The sequence below is a fragment of the Myotis davidii genome, unplaced genomic scaffold (genome assembly GCF_000327345.1).
Source record: "Myotis davidii unplaced genomic scaffold, ASM32734v1 scaffold1975, whole genome shotgun sequence".
Lineage (NCBI taxonomy): Eukaryota > Metazoa > Chordata > Mammalia > Chiroptera > Vespertilionidae > Myotis > Myotis davidii.
Genome location: NW_006286498.1, coordinates 66,780 through 88,156, shown reverse-complemented (window position 1 = coordinate 88,156; position 21,377 = coordinate 66,780). Strand labels below are relative to the sequence as shown.

The 21,377-nt window shown below is 39.0% G+C and overlaps 1 protein-coding gene across 1 annotated transcript in view; it reads right to left on the bottom strand.

Moving 5' to 3' along the window:
- GRIA3 (glutamate ionotropic receptor AMPA type subunit 3) overlaps positions 1-21,377 on the bottom strand; it is a gene marked incomplete at its 5' end in the record, with an annotated part of 128,499 nt that overhangs the window by 42,537 nt on the left and 64,585 nt on the right. Inside the window, 1 exon segment of the mRNA XM_015560206.1 lies at positions 19,511-19,709. Within this exon segment, the coding sequence (XP_015415692.1) occupies positions 19,511-19,709 (199 nt within the window).

Genomic DNA, 21,377 nt, shown 5'->3' with positions numbered 1-21,377 from the left:
AGTATGCAACAGAGCCAAATATCAACAGTACAACAACTGAAATTTCGTTTGAGAGCCAAATTTTAAAAACTTAAACGATATAGGTAGTTAGTTAGTTATTAACTTAATTAGGGTACTCCTAAGGCTTAGGAAGAGCCACACTCAAGGGGCCAAAGAGTCGCCCGCATGTGGCTCGCAGGCCGCAGTTTGCCGACCACGGGCCTAGATAATAGTATGCGTTCATCATGTAACAGATTAATTCCTAAGGGGATGAAAATTATGGCATGGATTGGCTTCATTTTTAAAAATCAAATTTTATTTTGCTATTGATGCATTGGCTGTTTTATATTTATTTCTTAAAGCCTTCATTTTTGGTTTCTCTGACAAGTAATTAATGATCTGTAAACATCAAAATGCACTTGTAAATTCTATATATTGCTTTTATCAGTTGTGCATTTTCTGATATATAGATTACTTAAGGTAGGGTCCAGCTGTGTTGTGTAGGCAAAGGTTTTGGAAGAAGAGAGAAGCCTTAAAAGATAACAAATGGTTTTAATTTATCCTAGTTAATCTTTGAACTAGAAGAAGGGCAAGCCTAGTAATTTTCTGGGAAGACAAAAAGCCAATACAAAGCAATTCAAGGTGGGAAGTCCTAATACAATGGGTATTGTGTTGCATCCCATAAATGTCACTTTAACAGTATCTATGGTAATCTATACTAATAAAAGGGTAATATGCTAATTAGACCGGGTCAACCGGCCGTCTTACAGATGTCCAACTTCCTTCCAGACAAAGCCATGGTAGTGGGGGCTGAGGCAGAGGCAGTTAGGGGCGATCAGGCTGGCAGAGGAGAGCAGTTTGGGGTGAGATCAGGCCGGCAGGGGAGGGCAGTTTTGGGCAATCAGGCAGGCAGGCAGGCAGGCAGGCAGAGGCAGTTAGGGGTGATCAGGCAGGCAGGCAGGTGAGTGGTTAAGAGCCAGCAGTCCCAGATTGCAAGAGGGATGTCCCCGATTGGAAAGGGTGCAGGCTGGGCTGAGGGGTTAAGGGAACCCCCATTCTTGTGCACAAATTTCATGCACCGGGCCACTAGTAGTGATATAATAGGAGTTAGACAGACCTGAGCAAAATAGGAATTATGGGCCTGGTACAGAAGGTCACCAGGGCAGAAAGCCCAGGGTTACTAGCAATGGATAATTATAAGGTGGAACCTCACCCCAGGATGACCTTTCCTCCCCTAGCATATCGCTGGTCATGCAGTTTAGGCCCCCTGACCTTTCATATCTCTGGTCTTGCCATTTGGACCCTCCCCTAACCTTTTTTACCCTAGCATATCACTAGTCATGTGGTAGACCCCCTTATAGGAGGAACAAGGTGGCAGGAGAATAGTCTAATATGACTCCCATACAAACCCTTGCATGACCAATCCCTTAAGCATTATGCCCTAGAGATAACATCTAGGCCTCAGCTGTATTTCAGCTCCAGGCCCAGAAAAGCAGCAAGGCCAGGTGGGGCAAAACCACCTCTGACATCAGGACCAGATGTGATGACTTATGACCCTCTGCCCTGGCACTGACTATGACTCTGACAGGAAACACCTGGAAAGCTGATGGATATGCTATTCAGATCCTCCCCTGCGACCTCCAGATAAAAACCCTTAAGACAAAAGTCGCAAGCCTTTCCCTGCCCCCTTCTTTCCCAACTCTCTCTCTCTCTCTCTCTCTCTCTCTCTCTCTCTTTCTCTCTCTCCCCCTCCCTCTCCCTCTCCCTCCCTTCCCCCCCTCTTTCTCCTCTGCACACCTGTGCCTTTCTTCACTCTTCCTTCCCTCGAGGCATGCACCTTTGCTTTCTTTCGCCTAAGATCCAAGGGCCCTTCTTTTGTCTCTGTAACTTGTTTCCTGAGCCCATGTAGCTCAGCTGCCTCACTTGTTCCATGGCTTACGTCTACCTCTGTGACTTTCTAATTAAACTTTTGCTTGTATTTGAGTCTTGACTCTGAATTCTTTCTTAGCTAAACCTTAAGGACTGAGGTTTAACATTCTGGTGCCATTCGCCATTAATAGCAAGGGTCCCAGTAGAACAGAGTGGAAAAAGATTGGATACTAGCCTTACAAAAACTGATCTGGTCTTCAATAAAAGAGAGATAAATTACCTACTCTTCAGCAAGAGGTGGGTGCGTAGAGGTCTCTTTTCTGTATTAATTGGGATACATACCTTGTTTGGGAGATTATGGCACCGCAAAGGAGGTTGGAAAGGAGGGATGGTTCTTCTTAAATATTCATTAGTGTTACAAATAATTAGTGTTTGGAATACTGTCCCTACCTTGTTAACAGTTTCCCACACCATTTTCACCCTGTAGGAGTCTTGGCAACGCTGACATAGATTGTACTGATTAGTAAATTGACCAACTTCCCCAGAATGAATAGTGTTGATGAAATGCTGGGTAATCTGGCCTCTGGCCTGGAAAGCATTTCTCCCCTTCCTGGGAATTGGAATGCTGCTACTACCACCAAGTGCATCATGTGTCTGTTTACCTCGTACCCATAGTATGTAGAAAAGATAATGGCAATGTAGAATTCACAAAAGGGAGAGAGGAAGAAAAGATCACAGCACTCTCACCTCTTTCTTTAAGGGTTAAAGGGCCAGCACTTTATTCTGGTTACAAATGTCCACCATACCACTCGTTTCTAGAAAGATGAGCTCTCACTAACCCTCCTTGGTAGAGATATTAGAGTGGGGGGTCCAGATCAAATTCTCCTCAGCAATGACCTTCACTTACTTCCAGGAGGCATTGCCCTGCCATAGGGGTACTTGGAGCTGTCTACTCACAAGTCTCACAGGTGGGAAAGGTTGAACCCCTGGTCTACCTAATGCCTCTGCAAGAAACAAATGCAATTGCATTGGCTGCCCAATGTGCAGGCCCAGCAGGTTAAAATGGGAAAATGGAATGGGGGTAAGGATTAGGCAGTGATACATTAGAAAAGTACTTCCAGAGGAAGAGCAGGAGTTTCCTCGCTCCTGGTCTGTCTTTTCCATCTGCACTAGTTTTAAAATATGTTCCTTTTCCTGACAACATTTACATCCTCCTAATGTTGAGCTCTTCCTGGTGATCAAATTCATGTTTACTCAGCTAAAGTCCTCTTGGTTGGAAGTTTCTAGGCATGTGGCTTCCTGAAGCCTTTTAAAAGTATTAACAGGGCACAGCTGCCTCATAATAAAAGGCATGAAAAAGGACAAAGAGGGAGAGAGGTGTGGGGTAACATGATAGTAGGAGAGAGCTTTAGCTAATGGCTAAGAAGTCAAAGCTCTTGTTGCAATTTCTCATTCTGCTGCTTTTAATGTTAAGGACATTTCTCTTGCATGTAGCTTCCTACCATATTTTAATACTCTAACTTCCCCATGTGAAGGCCAGTTCTTCTGTTTGTCTACCTACTGTTCTGGGAACTGAGGAATTTTGGAGTTTGGGATTCCTTGAAGCCTCTGTAAAATCACAGAGATAGCAGCCCTGGCCACCCGAGATCCTGGAAGTTAAATGGGGAAGGATATAAGGAGAGGGGCCTGTAGGGTAGTTTCGGCCATGTTGTCAGGAGTTATCAAACTCCTGAGCAATCTCTTACTTCTGTCCCATTGTTTTCTCTCTTTATGACATTTCTGGTGCCCACACTTCTTTCTATTGATTTTGTTTTCTGATGCTGATTGGCACCTAGGGATGTTCATCTAAATTTTTCTAGGTAGGGACATTTGAGATAAGAGGGTCTCAAGCCTCTGTAAAAGCACTAATATAGCAACCCTGACAACCTAGACCCTGCAGGTAAGAGAAGGAAAGAGAAAGGGGGAGGATTAAGGTCAGTTTCAGCTTCTGGTTTATTTTGTACATCTGTCCCATTTTTTCCTTAAGAAATTTCTCTTACCTACAGCCTTTACCTAGGTCATACTGCTTGAAAATCTGGAACAATAACCAACACTTGGATATAGCCACCTGCAGTCCTCTAGGCTAGGACATTTGAATCATGGGGTTGCTGAAGGACTCATAAAAATATTAATGCAACAGTACTGGTTACCCAAGACCCACAGTGGAAAAAGAGGGGTGTCATATGAATCATAGGAGAATTAAGTCAAAATTATAAACATTTTGAAGCTTCTGGGCATTATTCCCCTGCATTCTCATTTCTCCTCCATTTATAGTTTTCATAACCTTTTATTGTTCATAGTCTCTAGCTAGAGACTATTGTTTGACCTTCCCTATAGAGATCTGCACGTGGGGCACCCTAAAGCCTCAGAGCCAGCTGAACCTCAGATTCTACCTCCTGGAACAATCATCTCCCATTGGTCCTTGTTGATGAGAGGAAAGTTTTTAATTTCTCTCCCTCTCTCTCAGGAATACTCAGAAGAGGAGGCTACAACTCATACATTCAGCTGTGATCCCTCTCAGGATATTTCTTCCTGCCAGACAAGCCCCAGATATATCCTACTCAGGATTCTGTCTTATAAGCCCAGCCTCTAGCCTCCTCCCTGCAACATTCACATAGGATTAATAGAAAAAAGCAAATACAAATCATCAAAACAGAAATTCTCATATATTGTGTAGTCAAATGTTCCTCAAAGAGCACTCTAAGCCATCTATGTTAGAGTCACTTAGGGTGCTAGTTTAAAAATGCAGATTAATGGAACCTATGGAATCAACATCTTGGAGGGGAGGCATGAGACCCAATAATTTGTATTTTAAAATATCTCCCCAAATGATTTTATATGCAACCAGTGTTCTAGTATAGTATAGTCATTCATCAGATTATTGACTCTGCTATTCAACATCCCTGACAAGTGGCCATTAGTTTGTACTTGAATACCTTCAAAGATGAACAGCTCACACTCTACGGAGATAGCCCATTCTATTTTTGAATTGCTCTATTAGAATATTCTTTTTACAATGAGCAAATACCTCTATCCATTTAATATCCATCCTAAGGCCCTACAGAACAAGTATAATTTATCTCTAAAATGTCTACCCTTCAAGTATTTGAAGGCAATCCTATTATATTCTACTGCTACATATTTTCTTCAGACTAAATAGTCTCAATTCTTCTGAAGAGGGAAAAAATCTTGTAAAAAATTGTAGACCAGTCCTTATAGGTTAGATCTTTGGGTAATTCCAGATAGGAATGTTTTAAGAAAGGATTGACAAAGAACTATTAGAAGCCATGGTTATCTACTTGAAGGAAGTGTCCTTCAAACACCTGTCCCTTATCTTTTACTTCTATGGATGTGTATTTCATGCATTTATCCAAGTCTCATTGAATTTATTTATATTTCTCCTCAATCATTGACCATATTATTTTCAACCTTTTTGTTTGTACAATTGGATGAAACCCCAGGTCAAGAAAATAAAGCAAAAGTGTTCTTCAGGATCTGGCCAGTGGGAGCAGTTTACTCCCTCCTGCTTTCATATATAATTAATTTTAATTACTTGGTAATCACAATTACCCAATTTTTTTTTTGTGTGTGTGAGACATTTTAATAATGTCATAAATTAAATCTACTGAATTTCTGTGCACATGCGCACACATGTATGTGTGTGTCTGTCTCTTTGGAGGAAAGAGGCAGGATACAAATATTTGGAAATCAAACTTCAAAATTGGTGCACATGGGCTTTAATGTGATTCTCTTTATGACTATCACATTAATGCTACCACATTAAGGAAAGAGACTGTTTATTTTGGCTGAAATAATGCCCAATATAGTGGGGTTGTTTTTAAATATGAAAGGTTGATTATGAAATCTTCATTTATCTGGTATTATTAGGCAAACCATAGATGGAGTTTGATTTTCAACACTGGTTCCTTAAACTCAATTTAAAAAGAAAAGTATTCTTTGGGGAGTTCATTTTTAATGAACCCCATCTTCACATGCAAATGTAAATTAAGAAATTAGAAATAAGACAGTGCTCAGAGCACCTTGGTCTCAAGCAGTGATTTCCAATTGATCCTTGGAAGTCTATGTATTGATTTTTACTGTTTTACTATTGTTTCAAAGTCATAATTTTTTTGGAAACTTTTTTTTCTATCCTAATATCCCTTAGACAAGACTTTAGGTATTTTTCAACACATACATACACACCTTCTCAACTTCAGTCATGCATCAAGATCAAACTTTGTGATATTAACTAATGTTCTATCTCCAGTAACAGTTACCCAGTGACCCTCTTCCTATTGGGACAGATGTGTCTATGGCCTAACAGAAGATTAGAGTTGTTTGAACAAGAATGGAAAGGAAACAGAACAGAAAATGCCTTAATCTTTTGTTTCAAAATAGACTTTAAAAAATTATAGTAGATAAACATAGCATTGCCATATGATCTAGCAATTGCACTCTTATGTATATACCAGAAGAAGTTGAACGCAGAGAGTCAAATAGATGTTTGTACACCAATGTTCATTACAACACTATTTATAATAGTCAAAAGGTGGTAAAAAACCCAAGTGTCCATTAAAAGATGAATGAATAAGCAAAATGTGATACATATATACAATGATATATTAATTCAGCCATAAAAATAAATGAGTTTCTGACATATGCTACAACATGGGTGAACTCTGAAGACATTATGCTAAGTGAAATAATCCAGGCACAAAAAGACAAATATTGTATGATTCCATAGAGATTCATAGAGATAAAAATAGAGTAGTGGTTACCACTGGTGGGGGAATGGAAAGTTATTGATTGTTATGGAGTTCCTCTTTTCAGTGATGAAAATATTTTGAAAGTAAACAGTGGTGGGGTTGCACAACATTGTGAATGTAATTAATGCTATGAATTATGTACTTAAAATGGTTAAAGTGGCAAATTTTGTTTTATCTATTTTATTATAATTTAAAAATTTTAATAATGTCATAAATTAAATCCACTGAATTGTATATTTTAAGTGAGTGAATTTTATGGCATGTGAATTGTACCTCAACCAAACTGTTTTCAAAACTTATAGCAGAGACATTATCTTGAAAGCCAAGTTTTAGATTAAAGTCAGGCTTTTTGAGAAAAAAGGAAATTTTTGAGTTTCAAAATTCTGAGGTATACAAGGGAAATATGAAGTTTGTTCCACACTCAATAAAATGGAAAGCAGATAGATAAAAAGCCAGACTAACTACCCTTGGATAAAAATCAAGGAAGAGAGAAGTAAAAGAGAAGTCAGACATGGCTCTCTAAATGGGGGAGGGATGATGGGACTCCTAGTTATTTGAGGACCTCAGGGTAGAAACAATGAGGTCTCATTTCCCAGACTATAGCACAGAGATGATAAATCTAAGAGAATAGTCCACATTTGGTTTAGTGCTGGTGTGATAGAATAGCAATGGCTACATGAGGTCTCTAGGAGAAGTCTGAGTGTCTCCAGACTGGTAGAAGGAGAGAAACTGACTCTTCCAGCAGCCATATAATGGTAGCAGAGAGGGAGGGAGAGAGAGAGAGAGAAAGAGAGAGAGAGAGAGAGAGAGAGAGAGAGAGAGAGAGAATGAGAATACATGTGTCAGAATAAATACAAGGTCAGGCCTGCAGAGGTCTTGTGGCCTGGATGCAGGGATGCTGACGATTTGGTTGGTTACATCTCAGATATACTAATGTGGAGGGGAAAGACTACTGAACATCTAAGCAGTGGATATCTGGAAGTGATTATGATGGTCTAGGGTTAGATGGCTTCCCCTGGAGCCATAATGCCACATAAACTTCCTAGAACTTAGATGTCATCCTAGGGAGGTTGGAGTGAAAAATCCTGAAGTGACTAAGATATTACTAAATTTGCTTGAATTTATCTGATGTATCTTTTCTGCCAGGTGGCAAAAATGGGGTGCCAGTTGTGTTTTTGCAAAATGGAGTTAGTCACCTGTGAATATATCTCTCTATCATAAAGCCATCTTCTAAGAAGACAGGAATATGACACAATAAAGGCGTGAATCATTAGGGGCTTCTGGACTATGAAAACTTTTTGAGGATTAACCTTAAGACTTCTTATTTTCTGAATTGGAAAAATTTCCTAATTAGTACTAATGTATCTTTTCAGCCCTTGGGAACTGCAGTTTAGCAAGTATCCTTGGGTCATTTAAAGAATGCAGGACTTATAGATTTCACTAGTGATCACTAAGAGGAATATAGGCCAAAAATCTGAGCGTCATTCTTGGTTCTTCCCTTTTGGTAACAAATGTTATTCAAACCAACTCTCAAATTCTGTGACTTTACTTCCAAAATATATTCTAAACCTGACCACTTTACACAATCTTCATCACTATAACTCAGTTATATAACCTAGTTATATGAACAATTCCATTCTTCAGCCACACTGGTCTTTTCCTATTTCTTAAATGTGCCAGGATTGTTCCTACCCCAGAACCTTGGCATTTGTTATTTCTTCTGTTTGGAACTCTTCCATCAGATTTCCACATGGCTATCTCTTCTTGTTATTCAGGTCTCTAAAAAAAAATATGTTCTCTCCTTAAAGAGGCTTTCCCTCCCAAACTTCTAGTTAAAACAGTGCTCTCACCCTAGCTGGTTTGGCTCAGTGGATAGTGCGTTGGCCTGTGGACGCAGAGCATCGGCCTGCGGACTGAAGGGTCCCCGGGTCGATTCCGGTCAAGGGCATGTACCGTGGTTGCGGGCACGATCCCCAGGAGGAGGCGTGCAGGAGGCAGCCGATCAATGATTGTCTCTCATCATTGATGTTTCTCTCTCTCTCTCTCTCGCTCTCTCTCTCTCTCTCTGTCTCTCTTCCTCTCTGAAATCAATAAAGATATTGAAAACAAACAAAGAAAAGAAACAGTTCTCTCTAACTCTGTCATTATCATAATATCCTATATTACTTATTGGTATCTGAAATTATTTTATACATGTATTCTTTACATGTTGATTGTTTGTCTCTTTCTAACAGGAAGAGATTCTGTCATGTTTCCCCTATTGGATCTCTGGTGTCTAACTTGGTGTGTCAGACATGAATATTTATTTACCTACATGAATATTTTATTTAATTAAAAATATAGAAAATGAATCTGAACACAGGACAGTACCTAATAGCCTTTTTGAATAACAAAACAAAACAAAACACAAAACAAAACTCATATCAATGTTTTGTTTGTGTGAACTGCCTTTTCCTTTCAAAGTGTACTGCACCAAGCATTCTAGTTAATTGAATATTCTTGTTGAGTTTCAGTAAATTGAAATTTTACTTGATCCTTATGGTCAAGTTTTTAGACTTCGCATGGTGATGAAGGAGAATCCTATATAATAAAATGCTAATATGCAAATCGACCAAACAGCAGAATGACTGGTTGCTATGATGTGCATTGACCACCAGGGGGCAGAAACTCAATGCAGGAGCTGCCCCCTGGTGGTCAGTGTGCTCCCACAGAGAGAGCCCTGCTCAGCTAGAAGCTGGGCTCACAGGCTGGTGAGCACAGTGGCGGTGGCAGGAGCCTCTCTCACCTCTGGAGCAGCGCTAAGGATGTACAACTGTCAGCTTAGGCCCGCTTGGACATCCCCTGAGGGGTCCCGGACTGCAAGAGGGCGCAGGCCAAGCTGAGGGACCCCCCTTCCCCGAGTGCATGAATGTCATGCACTGGGCCTCTAGTTGTAAATAATTAACTTGCTCAAGCTTGTCAGATGAACACAAGGAAAGTTTAATTGAACAGATGGGCTCCTTTCCTCTGACTGGGAGGCTATTAGGTGATTTGACTTTGTCAGATAAGAAAGTGAGGTCCTGAGATGAGTTCCTCTAGGGGAGAGAGTTTCAGAGTTCTCACAAAGATTTGGAAATTCTGTTATTTATCCTGGTGTTGTCTGAAAGAGTTGGCAGCCTCAAAGAGAATAAAAACTTAACCCCCTTAGGCTTTCTGGGTTGTGAAATGCTCTCTATAAGCAAGTAGGTTACCTGGGAGGATTAACAGAAATGGGCTAATGAAATCCATATGGTTGGTTAGTTCTTGGCAGATGGCCTGCATGCCACCTTGGAAGCACTTAAAGTTTCTAGATGGCCTTCAAGAGCAGCTCTAAGTTTTGCATGTTGAATCTGCAGGCCACAAAAAAATGGCTAAAGATGGACTGATTGACTAGGGGATGAGGTAAGAAGAATAAAGGAGGATATAAATGAGCTTCTTCTCTTCCCCAAAGCCAGAACCACTCCCCCACCACCTCTCTTTCACTGAACCAGCAGAGTTGATTTTATTTTATTTTTTAGTATTACCCCTCCCTCACATCTCCACAGAGCCTTGTCTGGACAGTTTATGTTTTAATTGCGCTATTGAGACTCTTTTCCTAAAGTCTGCTGGGATTTGAACCCTTTATGCTTTCAAAGAGCTTTCTGTGACATTATCCTCTTACCAACCCCATAAAGAAGGTAGAATAAAGAATATTCCCCTTAACAGATGAGGAAACAGACCAAATTCCCCTTACCCAAAGAAAAACAAGAAAGTCATCATTGGTTGTTGAATAGAAATTATTTTCTTGGTCTTTCCAGTTTTATCCACACAGACCTATCACTTGGCATATCAGAAACTTTAACAACCCTAAAGTTTCTACCAAAAAACTACTAAAACTGACAAATGAATTCAGTAAATTGACAGGGTACAAAATAAATATTTAGAAATTGGTTGTATTTTAATACACCAATAATGAATTATCAGAAAGAGAACCTAGGAAAACAAACTCATTTACAGTTAAATAAAAAACAAAACAAAAACAAAACACCATACACACCTAGGGCTCTGGCCAGTGTGCTCAGTTGGTTGAGTGTCGTTCTGTGCACTAAAAGGTTGCTGGTTTGATTCCTGGTCACAGCACATACCCAGATTACAGGTTCAATCCCTGGTTGGGGTGTGTGCGGGAGGTAGCCAATCAATGTTTCTCTCTCACATTGATGTTGCTCTCTCTCTCTCTCTCTCTCTCTTTTCCTCTCTCTTTTTCTCACTCTTCTTTCCTCTCTCTGAAATCAATACAAACCATAAAAAACACCTAGGAATAAATGTAACCAATGAGGGAAAAGACCTGTCTGTACTAAGAAAATTATGACACTGAAGAAAGGAATTGAAGAAGATATAAATGGAAACATATACCCTGCTTATAGATAGGAAGAATTAGCATCATTAAAATGTACATATTACCCAAAGCAATCTATAGATTCAATGCAATTCCTATCAAAATACCAATGGCGTTTTTCACAAAAATATCTAAAATTATACATGGAACCACAAAAGACCCCCAGATAGCCTCAGCAAAGGAAATAATTAACAAAATGAAAAGACAACCCACTGTATGGAAGAAAATATTCATCAATGATACATCTTGATGACAAGGTTAAGATCCAAAATTTATTAAAAAACCTCATACAACTCAACACCAAAAACCACACAAACAATCCAATGTAAATGGACCTTGAGAGCTTCTTTGGATGTTCTAGCAGGGAAGCGCAGCTACTCGTATAACCTTGACCAAGACCGGTCCTCTCCTCTGGGCGTGGGGAAGGTCATCCTCTTCCACCGAGCGTGCAGCTTCAGGAGGGACGCACATGGATTGGTGAGGGAGGAGGGGGACACCCGCCTAGCCAGCCAGATCAGCCAAATCAACCCTGGTGATCAATGGGGTGACAGATGTCGCAGCCAGATCACCCTCACATCCACAATCCAATTTAAAAATGGGCAAAGGACCTGCATAGAAACTTCTCCAAAGAGGACATACAGATGGCCAAAAGACATAGGAAAAGATGCTCAACTAATCATCAGAGAAATGCAAATTAAAACCACAATGAGATATCACCTCACACCTGTCAAAATGGCTATCATCAATAAATCAACAAACAACAAGTGTTGGTAAGGATTTGGACAAAAGGGAACCTTTGTTCACTACTGCTGGGAATACAAATTGGTGAAGCCACTATGAAAAGCAGTATGGAGTTTCCTCAAAAAAAGTAAAAATGGAATTGCCTTATGACCCAGCAATTTCACTTCTGGGTGTATATCCAAAGAAGTCCAAAATACGAATTTGAAAAGATATATGTGACTGTATCTTCATTACAGCATTATTTATAATAGCCAAGCTATCAAAACAAACCCAAGTATCCATCAATAGATGAGTGGATAAAAAATTGGTGGAACATGTATACAATGGGATATAATTCAGCCATGAAAAATTGAAAATCTTACCATTTGCGACCACATGGAGGGTATTCTGCTAAGTGAAATAAGTCAGAGAAAGACAAATGCCATGTGATTTCACTTTGATATTGAATGTAAAGAACAAAATAAATGAACAAACAAAACAGGAACATAGATGCAGAGAACAAATTGATGCTTGCTAGAGGGGATAGGAGTTGGAGGGTTGAGTGAAAAAGGTGAAAGGATTGAAAAGTACAAATTGGTAGTTACAAAATAGTACTGGGGATGTAAAATACAGCATAGGAAATGTAGTCATTAATATTATAATAACTATGCTAGGCGGGTACTTGAAATATTGAGGAACCATTTTTTAAAGCACATGATTGTTTAATCACTATGCTGTACATCTGAAACTAATATGAAATAATATTGAATGTCAACTGTAATTGAAAAATAAATTTAAAAAAGTACAAATTGATAGTTACAAAAACACTATGTTGTACACATGAAACTAATATAATATTGTATGTCAACTGTAATTTAAAAAAATAATTAAATAAAAATAAAAATGTCAATATCAAATGTGACTGTATTAGGTACTGGAGTCTTTGGAAGATGATCAAGTCATGAGAGTAGAGCAATTATGAATGGGATTATTGTACTGATAAAAGGAACCTCACAGAGCTCCCTAACTATTTTCACCATGTGAGGACCCAGGTAGGAATCAGCAACCTACAACCTTGAAAAGGGTTCTCACTAGAAACAAAACATGCTGGCACCCTGAACCTGTACTTTCAGCCTCCAGAATTGTGAGAGATACATTTCTGTTCTTAATAAGCCACCAAGTTTGTGGTGGTTTTTTTTCTGCTTAATTGAAGTGTAGTTGAAAATAAAATGTAAAGATATTTAAAGTAAAAAAAAAGAATGCTGTCAGCTGATTTCTTTTTTGAAACTTCATTGTTTAAAGTATTACAAATGTCTTCCTTTCCCCCTATTGGCCCCCTCCAAATACATTTTATCATGTTATATTTTTGGTTTATTAAGAGTCTGTATAAAAATGGATATTGCATTTTTATTAATGCTTTATTGAAGTCTATGGGGAAAAATTTGACCTTTTTTTTCTTTTTTCTAATGTATAAAAAGATTACATTAATAGATTTTATAAAACTACAAAAAAGAAACTATAATATGCCATGAATAATAGAGGTTTGCTGTGTTTGTGGCATTCACTCTAGTTTTACTGATGTCTTCATTTTCTTTGACTTCTTATAGTGGATCCTTTTGAGGTTTTCAGAGCATAGAAAAATGTCATTTAAAAGGGTGTGTAAACTTCCTTTTCTAATTGATCCAAAATGAAGAGCAATCAGGAGCTGATACAGATTCCTTAACATGTGCTTGTACTAGAGGCTTGATTCTTGCATAACATCCCATGTTTCTGAGAATATTCATATCAGAAAGTCACTGAGATGGAATGGACAGAGGACCCAATCTGGACTCAGAATTCTAGCTCTTCCTCATTAAACTGAGTGACATCAATGTCATCTTGCTTTAGGTGTTTCCTCTCTGAAGTAGGTGTAATAATATCTCTTCTGGTTGCATTGCAGGACTGTTGTGTGAATTGGATATGATAATGTTTGTGAATAGGCATTGAAAATCAACAGCCCACTAGTTTCTGAGCTCCCAAAGTGTAGAGACCATTTCTGTTTTATTCATCCCCTAGCTGACCTTTCTGCTGGGGTTGAGGAAGTATCATTAACCCTACTGTTATTCACCATGGAGCAGACCCATACATAGGTTGGCACAGGCCAGGAAGTAACTCTATAGAAATAAACACTGTCAGCTGTCCTGGATGGATATCATATAGTTTTCTGAGATACCTACATTAAAATTTTTTTCTGAGAGTATAATTGGCATACTGTAGTATATGGTTTCAGGTGCACAACATAGTGATTCACCATTTTTATATCTTAGGATGTGATCACCACACTTAGTCTAGTAACCATCTCTCACCATGCCAATATTTTAAGTCAATCTATTCCCCCAAATAACCTAAAAATATGGTGAGAAAGCCTGTCTAGGTATTTTCATACGAGTTGGCAAAAGACAAAAATTTAATTTTGTTTATAGAGATGGATCCTCAGTGCTTGGCCTGGAGCATGGCACATAGACCATACTCAAGAAAAGAGTTATTGACAGAGTGATAAATAAATAATGAATAAAAATATCTCAGGCATTATTATTAGCCTGCCTTTGTTGTCACATTTTCTCCTTTCTCTTAGGTGTGCTGTCAGTTGTGTGTATAGTTGTCAGGTCAACCTCACTCTTGGAAACTGTCCTTTCCACCCAGTTTGAGACTTGACTGAGAAAACATGTATGGCACCATAGATCCCTGGGTCCTGAAGGCTAGGAAAGGCCAACAGCTATCTGACTATACATTTCCCTCTTCCAGAGGCCTGTTTGGCCAGGCCTCAGCATCCCTTTCCTTGTACCTGCCTCTCTACCTCCAGTCTTGACTTATAAGGTCTATGATTCTTGTTAGGTAAAATAGTATATGACATAAGAAAGTAAGATATTTTTTGATAAGATGGCATCAAAACATCCATGTAAACATTAAGAAAGACACATTTTTCTCTTTAAAATTGCCAAATAGTATGTCTTTGACATACCATTCCTTGATGTCAGCTTGTCTGTTATTGTTGCTAATATGTGGTTTGAATAGGTCTTCAAACATTTGGCCACATCATATGTGTCTTCAAACCAATTAAATTTGTTTGCAGTTGTCCAGGTACAGTGCCTGTCAAGATCTCAAATTCATCATAGTGCTTGGTGAGAAATTTTTTTAACAAAAGGATTTTTATAGTTCAGGGGTAAGGGATGTCTGTTGTGTATTGTATATAGCTCAGTTGTAATAAAGCTTAAAGATCATGTCAAAATATCAATATACTCAGCATAGGTACATTTGTGGGGAGATTTTCCTCCTTTTCCCATATTATTAAAAAGCCCTGTAATAGTTAACCAATAAATATTGAAATGTGGACTCCAATTAAAAATGCTTGTGTGTGTATATATATATGAGATTCTGAATGTCTAAGCAGCATCTGCATACTTTTAGTAGGAACTAGTTCCCAAATCACTTTGGGAGGGCTCTTCTTTTTGCTGCCTGAATTTAAAAAAAAATCATAAATTTAAATGACAACAGTAACAGTTAAAGTCTAGTGTTGAAACAAAAGCATTCTCCATGAGTAATTCATCTGTGCTTCCTGGGACTTACAATGCTGCAACTCAGAAGACAGGACAGTCCCCCCTGATGGTCTCCAAAGTTTAATTCTTCTGTCCTGCCTAGGGCCCTAGAGTGCCACTCCTCTCCTTTTATGTTTATTTTCTAAAATTGGTTTAAATTAGTATTAAACATTTCATTTTAAAAAAGCAACTTTCTTTTATCCCTGAACTATCTTCAGTGAGGATAAGTATGTGGAAAAGAAATCAAGCATTGTAGTTGTCTTCTAATATTTCTAAGGGTTTGAAGGCAGGGAGAATTTTGGAATTGCTTTTTCTCCCAGTGCTACTTTTTAACACAAATCTCCATCAGGTTAAATTTCCAAAACCTAGTAGAGAATGATTATTTCAGTGCAGCTTTCCAAATCATAGTGGCATTTCTCTGGGCAATGACAATAAAGCTGTTGATTTCTTTTTTAGCCTGGCATGCCTCCACTTCTGATTGGGACATTTAGTTTTGGAGCTGCTGTCTTAGGAAATCAGTTTCAAGTCAAGAGGGTTGTTGGTAATATTTCAGATGTCTCTTTCAGCTGCTCCCTCCCTCCCTGCCTTTCCTGAAGGAATAAGTCCCTCTGTGCCAGTGACTTTATGTGATTTGTAAGATAAGGGCTAAGGATAGCTCAGAAAATGAGAGAAACAAAGGAATCATTAAAAAATACCATCATTTTAATGGCTGCCTTACTCAGGATGAGTAAAAATGTCTGCAGGGCAATTAGAAAGGAATTTTATTTTATTTATTTCTCTCTCTTAGTGGAATAACTAGAGGGCTGGCCCCAGGCTGTTTTATGGTATTGCTATTTGATCCCTGTGGTTTTAGTATGGAGTGAAAATAGGAAGAAATGAGCTCATGTAATGTTTGTAAATGTTGCATGTGATCTTGTTTTATCCTCTAAAGTTCAGAAAGCATGCAATCAGAGGTTCCCAATTTTTTCATGTGTGGAGGAGTTACTGTTCTTAAACTTGCCTTGAGATTATCGAAGGTTGAGAGGGAAGGGACATGCTATGGCAGTTAAGTCCCTGAGAGATGATGTGTTATTGCTGGCTGTCTTATCTGATCTATGGGGTTCAAAGAGGGTGGAGTGGAGGATACAAAGAGGACAAGTGGCTTAGAGACCAATTGGTTGGGCCCCCAATATTATATGAATACCAAGCTTACCCTTTGTTAGTTTTACATAAATTTTAGTGCAAGCAAACTAAAGAGTTGAATTTTCTATACTGCTCACTTCCACTCTTAGATCATCAACCTTGTGTGCTGCCCTGAAGCACTTTCCTATGGAGTCCCAGTGCTGTCACCAGCAACCAACTGGGGGAAAAGAAAAAGTGGCAGATGCTGGAATTAGAAAATGCTTTGCACTTCCTTATACCTAGAAATATCCACCTCCTTCTCTAGTTAGATTTTCAAAACAACTCCATTTCCATACAAATTATTCATTGGCTGTAAAGGTCACTAGGAATTGGTGAGCATTAGAAACTGCAAACCAATTAGAATGTGGCAATAGGTTTGTTCAGAATTAAATGTTGATTCAAATGGACTCCAGTAATATGATGCTCTTTAATGAAACCATCATTTCATGGATTAGTAGATGCTTTCCTCGTTTTTGAGAATGACACAAAGTGCACGGGGGATGGGGTCTGGGCATGGGGATAATGACTATTTGGTCACACTTTCAAGCCTTTGTACTAATAAATCTTCCCAGAGAGACTCCTTTGCCTGCAATAAGGATGAATGCTTCTGAAAGCTTAATGGGAATTGATGCCATCTATCGATTACCATTTAAAGCACACCTTCCTAATTTCTAATCGTTGTTAAAGGAAAAGTGCTTTCCAGTGGAACAAGTATGTCTCATTAGAGGGTCTAAGTCTGGTGTCTTGATAGCGTAAGTGGTCAATTACTTCCTATAGCGACTTGAAGCCTATTGGATGGTGAACGCAAGCTCTGTTGAAGTTGATAGCAAACCAGATTTCCATGGAGCAGATTATGTGCTGACTACTCAGCAGATGGAAATCCCTGGCTTCCTGCCCCGAAATATGTGAGTGATTTCATGGGGACAGGGAATTATTCCCAAAGAAGCTTCTGGGACTGCCATAGTAGTGAGGGTCAAGGCCAGGTTAGTTCTAGAGCAGCGGTTCTCAACCTGTGAGTTGCGACCCCTTTGGGGGTCGAATGCCCTTTCACAGGGGTCACCTAAGACCATTGGAAAACACATATATAATTACATATTGTTATGTGGTTAATCACTATGCGTTAATTATGTTCAATTTGTAATAATGAAATTGGGGGTCACCACAACTTGAGGAACTGTATTAAAGGGTCGCGGCAGTAGGAAGGTTGAGAACCACTGTTCTAGAGGGTCTTTGTATTATTTTGATGCTTCCAATACTGGACCTCTCTCCCTGGTTGGGGATTATGATCTATTTGGTCAACAATGGTAGAAGTGTAAAGAGTATTCAGAGCCAATGAGGATTCTTGAAGGGTTTCAGAACTAACCCTTTCTTCTCCAGGGAATGAAAAACAGCTTTTAGTTAATTGCCATAATTCCAAGAAACACACTCCCTCTGGTTTCCCATAAAATAATTGGACCAATCTCATGATGATATATGTAAAAATATATTTCTTTATGATTTCTTAAAACAAGCTGGTTTATAACCAACATCTGTTTACTCTGGACCTTTGAGGAAAAGTCAGTACCTATACCTGCCTTCCAATAACTTGATTATAGGTTGGCGAGAGTGACTAAATGCTTCCTCTCTACCTACTACACAGGTGGTTTCTGGATCAATGCTACAACCAGTTGCAGTGATTATAGTAGCAGGCAGTGGTAATGTGTAAAATGGGTTCATTTATTTTTTTAAATATTGCTTTATTGATTTCAGAGAAGAAGGGAGAGGAAGAGAGAGAAACATCAATGATGACAGAGAATCATTGATTGGCTTCCTCCTGTATGCCCCACACTGGGGATCGAGCCCACAACCCAGGCATGTGCCCTGATCAGGAATTGAACTGTAATCTCCTGGTCCATAGATCAACACTCAACCACTGAGCCATGCTGGCCGGGCTAGAATGGTTTCATTTTCTAATCAACCACTATATTTTCCTGGTTGGGGCAACTGAAAAAATATTTGAGTTCTTAAACAGTCCACTGGTAGCCTTTCTTATAGTCCAGTTACCACAGAACAAAGATCTTGATAATTGATGTATAAGTGGTTTGTCCATCACATTATCCTTCTATAATTATCTGCCTCCATCTCCTTTCATCTTTCCTCTTGATAGTGTTTATGTAACTTTTGCTAGTGAACAATTTACTGTTTCCTCACCAAGAGTTGGCCTCCAGGGAGGGCCAACTCTTTTTTTTTTTAATTGCAGGAAAATATCTTCTTTTTACCAGCTCCAGGTTACATGTAATAATTGTACTTATTAGATCTTCCTCCTGTGCGGTTTGCTGGGCCACCCATACCTGTGGAAGACTGCATTGTTTCCTTTAAGGCAAGTGATTCTCAGCTTTGTCTGCACAGTAGAATCACCTGAGATCTTTTTAAAAGAGGGGAAAATAAGTCTTCTCATGAAATTTAAAAACAATTATTGCTTCCCTGAAAATTAAATTATCAGCATGTACACTAATACTTGAAACAACTGTAATTACATTTCAATAGAAAACCAATGTCTAAAATAGAATAGGTAACTTTATAGTCCTTCAGTCTTCAGAGTCCTAGACAGAGTCAATTACCTAACTTCTGTGAACTGCTGAGACTCAAAATCACTGCTTTTGTAAAAGCTAGAAAGAAGAACATATATTACTTAGTTCAATACCCTCATTATTCAAGGAAGGGAACCGACACTGACAGAAGTTAAATGACTTGCCCAAGGACAATCACTTTGTGGCAGGATTGAGATTCAAACCTGGCAGTTCAAGCTTAGAGCTCTTGGCATGCCACTTATGTCACACACAAGTCTTAGTTCTAAAGGACAATGAATTAAGTCAGCAACCAAGGAGTGCTATATTTACTAGTAAGATTCTCTGCCTTGATAACATTCCCACTCTTTTCTAACCCTCCCTTATAGCACTATGAATTTGCCTTTGTGAGAAGATGATACAATAAAAACCAGCAAGCCCAATTAAATGTAAAGAACTTACTCTGAAAAATTCTTTTGTTGATCCAGAGTCCAGGGTCCCATATGCAATTTCAGTCTGCTTAGCTAAGTCTTCAGCACTCTCAATGGGAGAAACCATCCTCTCCACAGTCAGGAAGGCAGCGAGGTTGGCGGTATAGGAAGAAATTATGATCAGGGTGAAGAACCACCAAACCCCTCCAACAATGCGCCCAGAGAGTGACCTACAAAATGAAACAAAGACAAATTCAGACCCAGAGGGGCCAGATTTCAGTTTAAGTAATCCTTATCTTTATTTCTGAAAAGAGGACTGGTTTTAGTGTAGCTGATGAGGGAGGGAAGTAAATGATATTAGGGAATTAACACATCAAACAAAAGTAGCACGTTAATAACAACCACCCATGTTATGATGGCATATGATGATACATGCATAATGCTCTTTAGGTCTATATGGGTTCAAAGCAGTTTTTTTTTAATTGCAGGAAAATATCTTCTTTTTACCAGCTCCAGGTTACATGTAATAATTGTACTTATTGGATCTTCCTCCTGTGCGGTTTGCTGGGCCACCCATACCTGTGGAAGACTGCATTGTTTCCTTTAAGGCAAGTGATTCTCAGCTTTGTCTGCACAATAGAATCACCTGAGATCTTTTTAAAAAATCTTATACTTAGGTCCACCCAAGACCAGTTAACTCAGAACCTGGGAGATCAGACCCAGACATATGTATTTTTTTAAAGCTTGCCAGGTGATTGCAATGTGCAGCCAAGGTTGAGAACCACTGATATAAGGCAATGGCATGGGAAAAAAGCCACAAATATTTACATAATTGAAGAGAAATGGGTAGGTGCTGGTAAATATTCATTTTGAGTTTAATAAATCTAATGAAAATATGGCCATTTTGTGGAGTTGGTCACCCATGAGGCAAGGAGCCATAAGATGGAGCTAATACCTTAATAAATAAAAATTTTAAAAAAGATGGAGCTAGTGGGGCTTAGGAGCTTAGCTCCAGGGATCAAAACTTTTCTCTTTTACTGACTAAGTCTTAGCTCACCAGAGATGCCTCAAGTGAAGTAAGAAACTACCTGTACAATAGGATTTGAGAGGTACAATAAGGTTTGTCTCCTCCCCTCACCCCATAACCAACCAAACAAAACCACCCTCATTGGCCTACCACAGAAATTCTTCAGGAGACTTTGTCAAAATATTACAAAATAGTCATGGGATGGTAAAATACAGCATAGGAAATATAATCAATAATACTATAATAATTTTGTATGGATGGTATCAAGGGAACACTAGACTTATTGGGGGATCACTTTGTAAGTTATATAAATGTCTAACCACTATGCTGCATACCTGAAACTAATATAATATTAATGTCAAATGTAATTGAAAAATAAAAAAAAGTAGCACTTGACTTCAACAGCACCCATTCTCACATTGTTTTGGATTAGTCTATCTAATTAGTAGAAAATGGGACAGAAGATGGGTAAGTTTTAATAAGGGAAACATTTGTTCTTAAATGTAACCTGGGGTGTTTTGTTAAAATGAAGATTCAGAATATCCGAGTACTCAAGAATCTTCACTTAAAAAATTATTTTTCACAAATAGTGGGTTTTGGAAGATGGCGGCGATATAGGCAGACGCGTCCCAGGTCGTGTCCCGGAGCAAATGGAGTGAGCAGCTGAAACTAATAGCACCCACCCCGAATTGGCGAAAGGGCTCAGCTGGTGAGACGGTTTGCAGCCGGGAAGGGCAGAACTCCCCTGGAAAGGTAAAAAAAAACCCGGGGATTTGGGCAGGAAAGTTTGCCGGACCTCTGAGCCCAGAGGGTCGGAGGGAGACCGCGTGGCAGACAGCCGCGTCCCTTGGGACAGGCACAGCCCCTGACC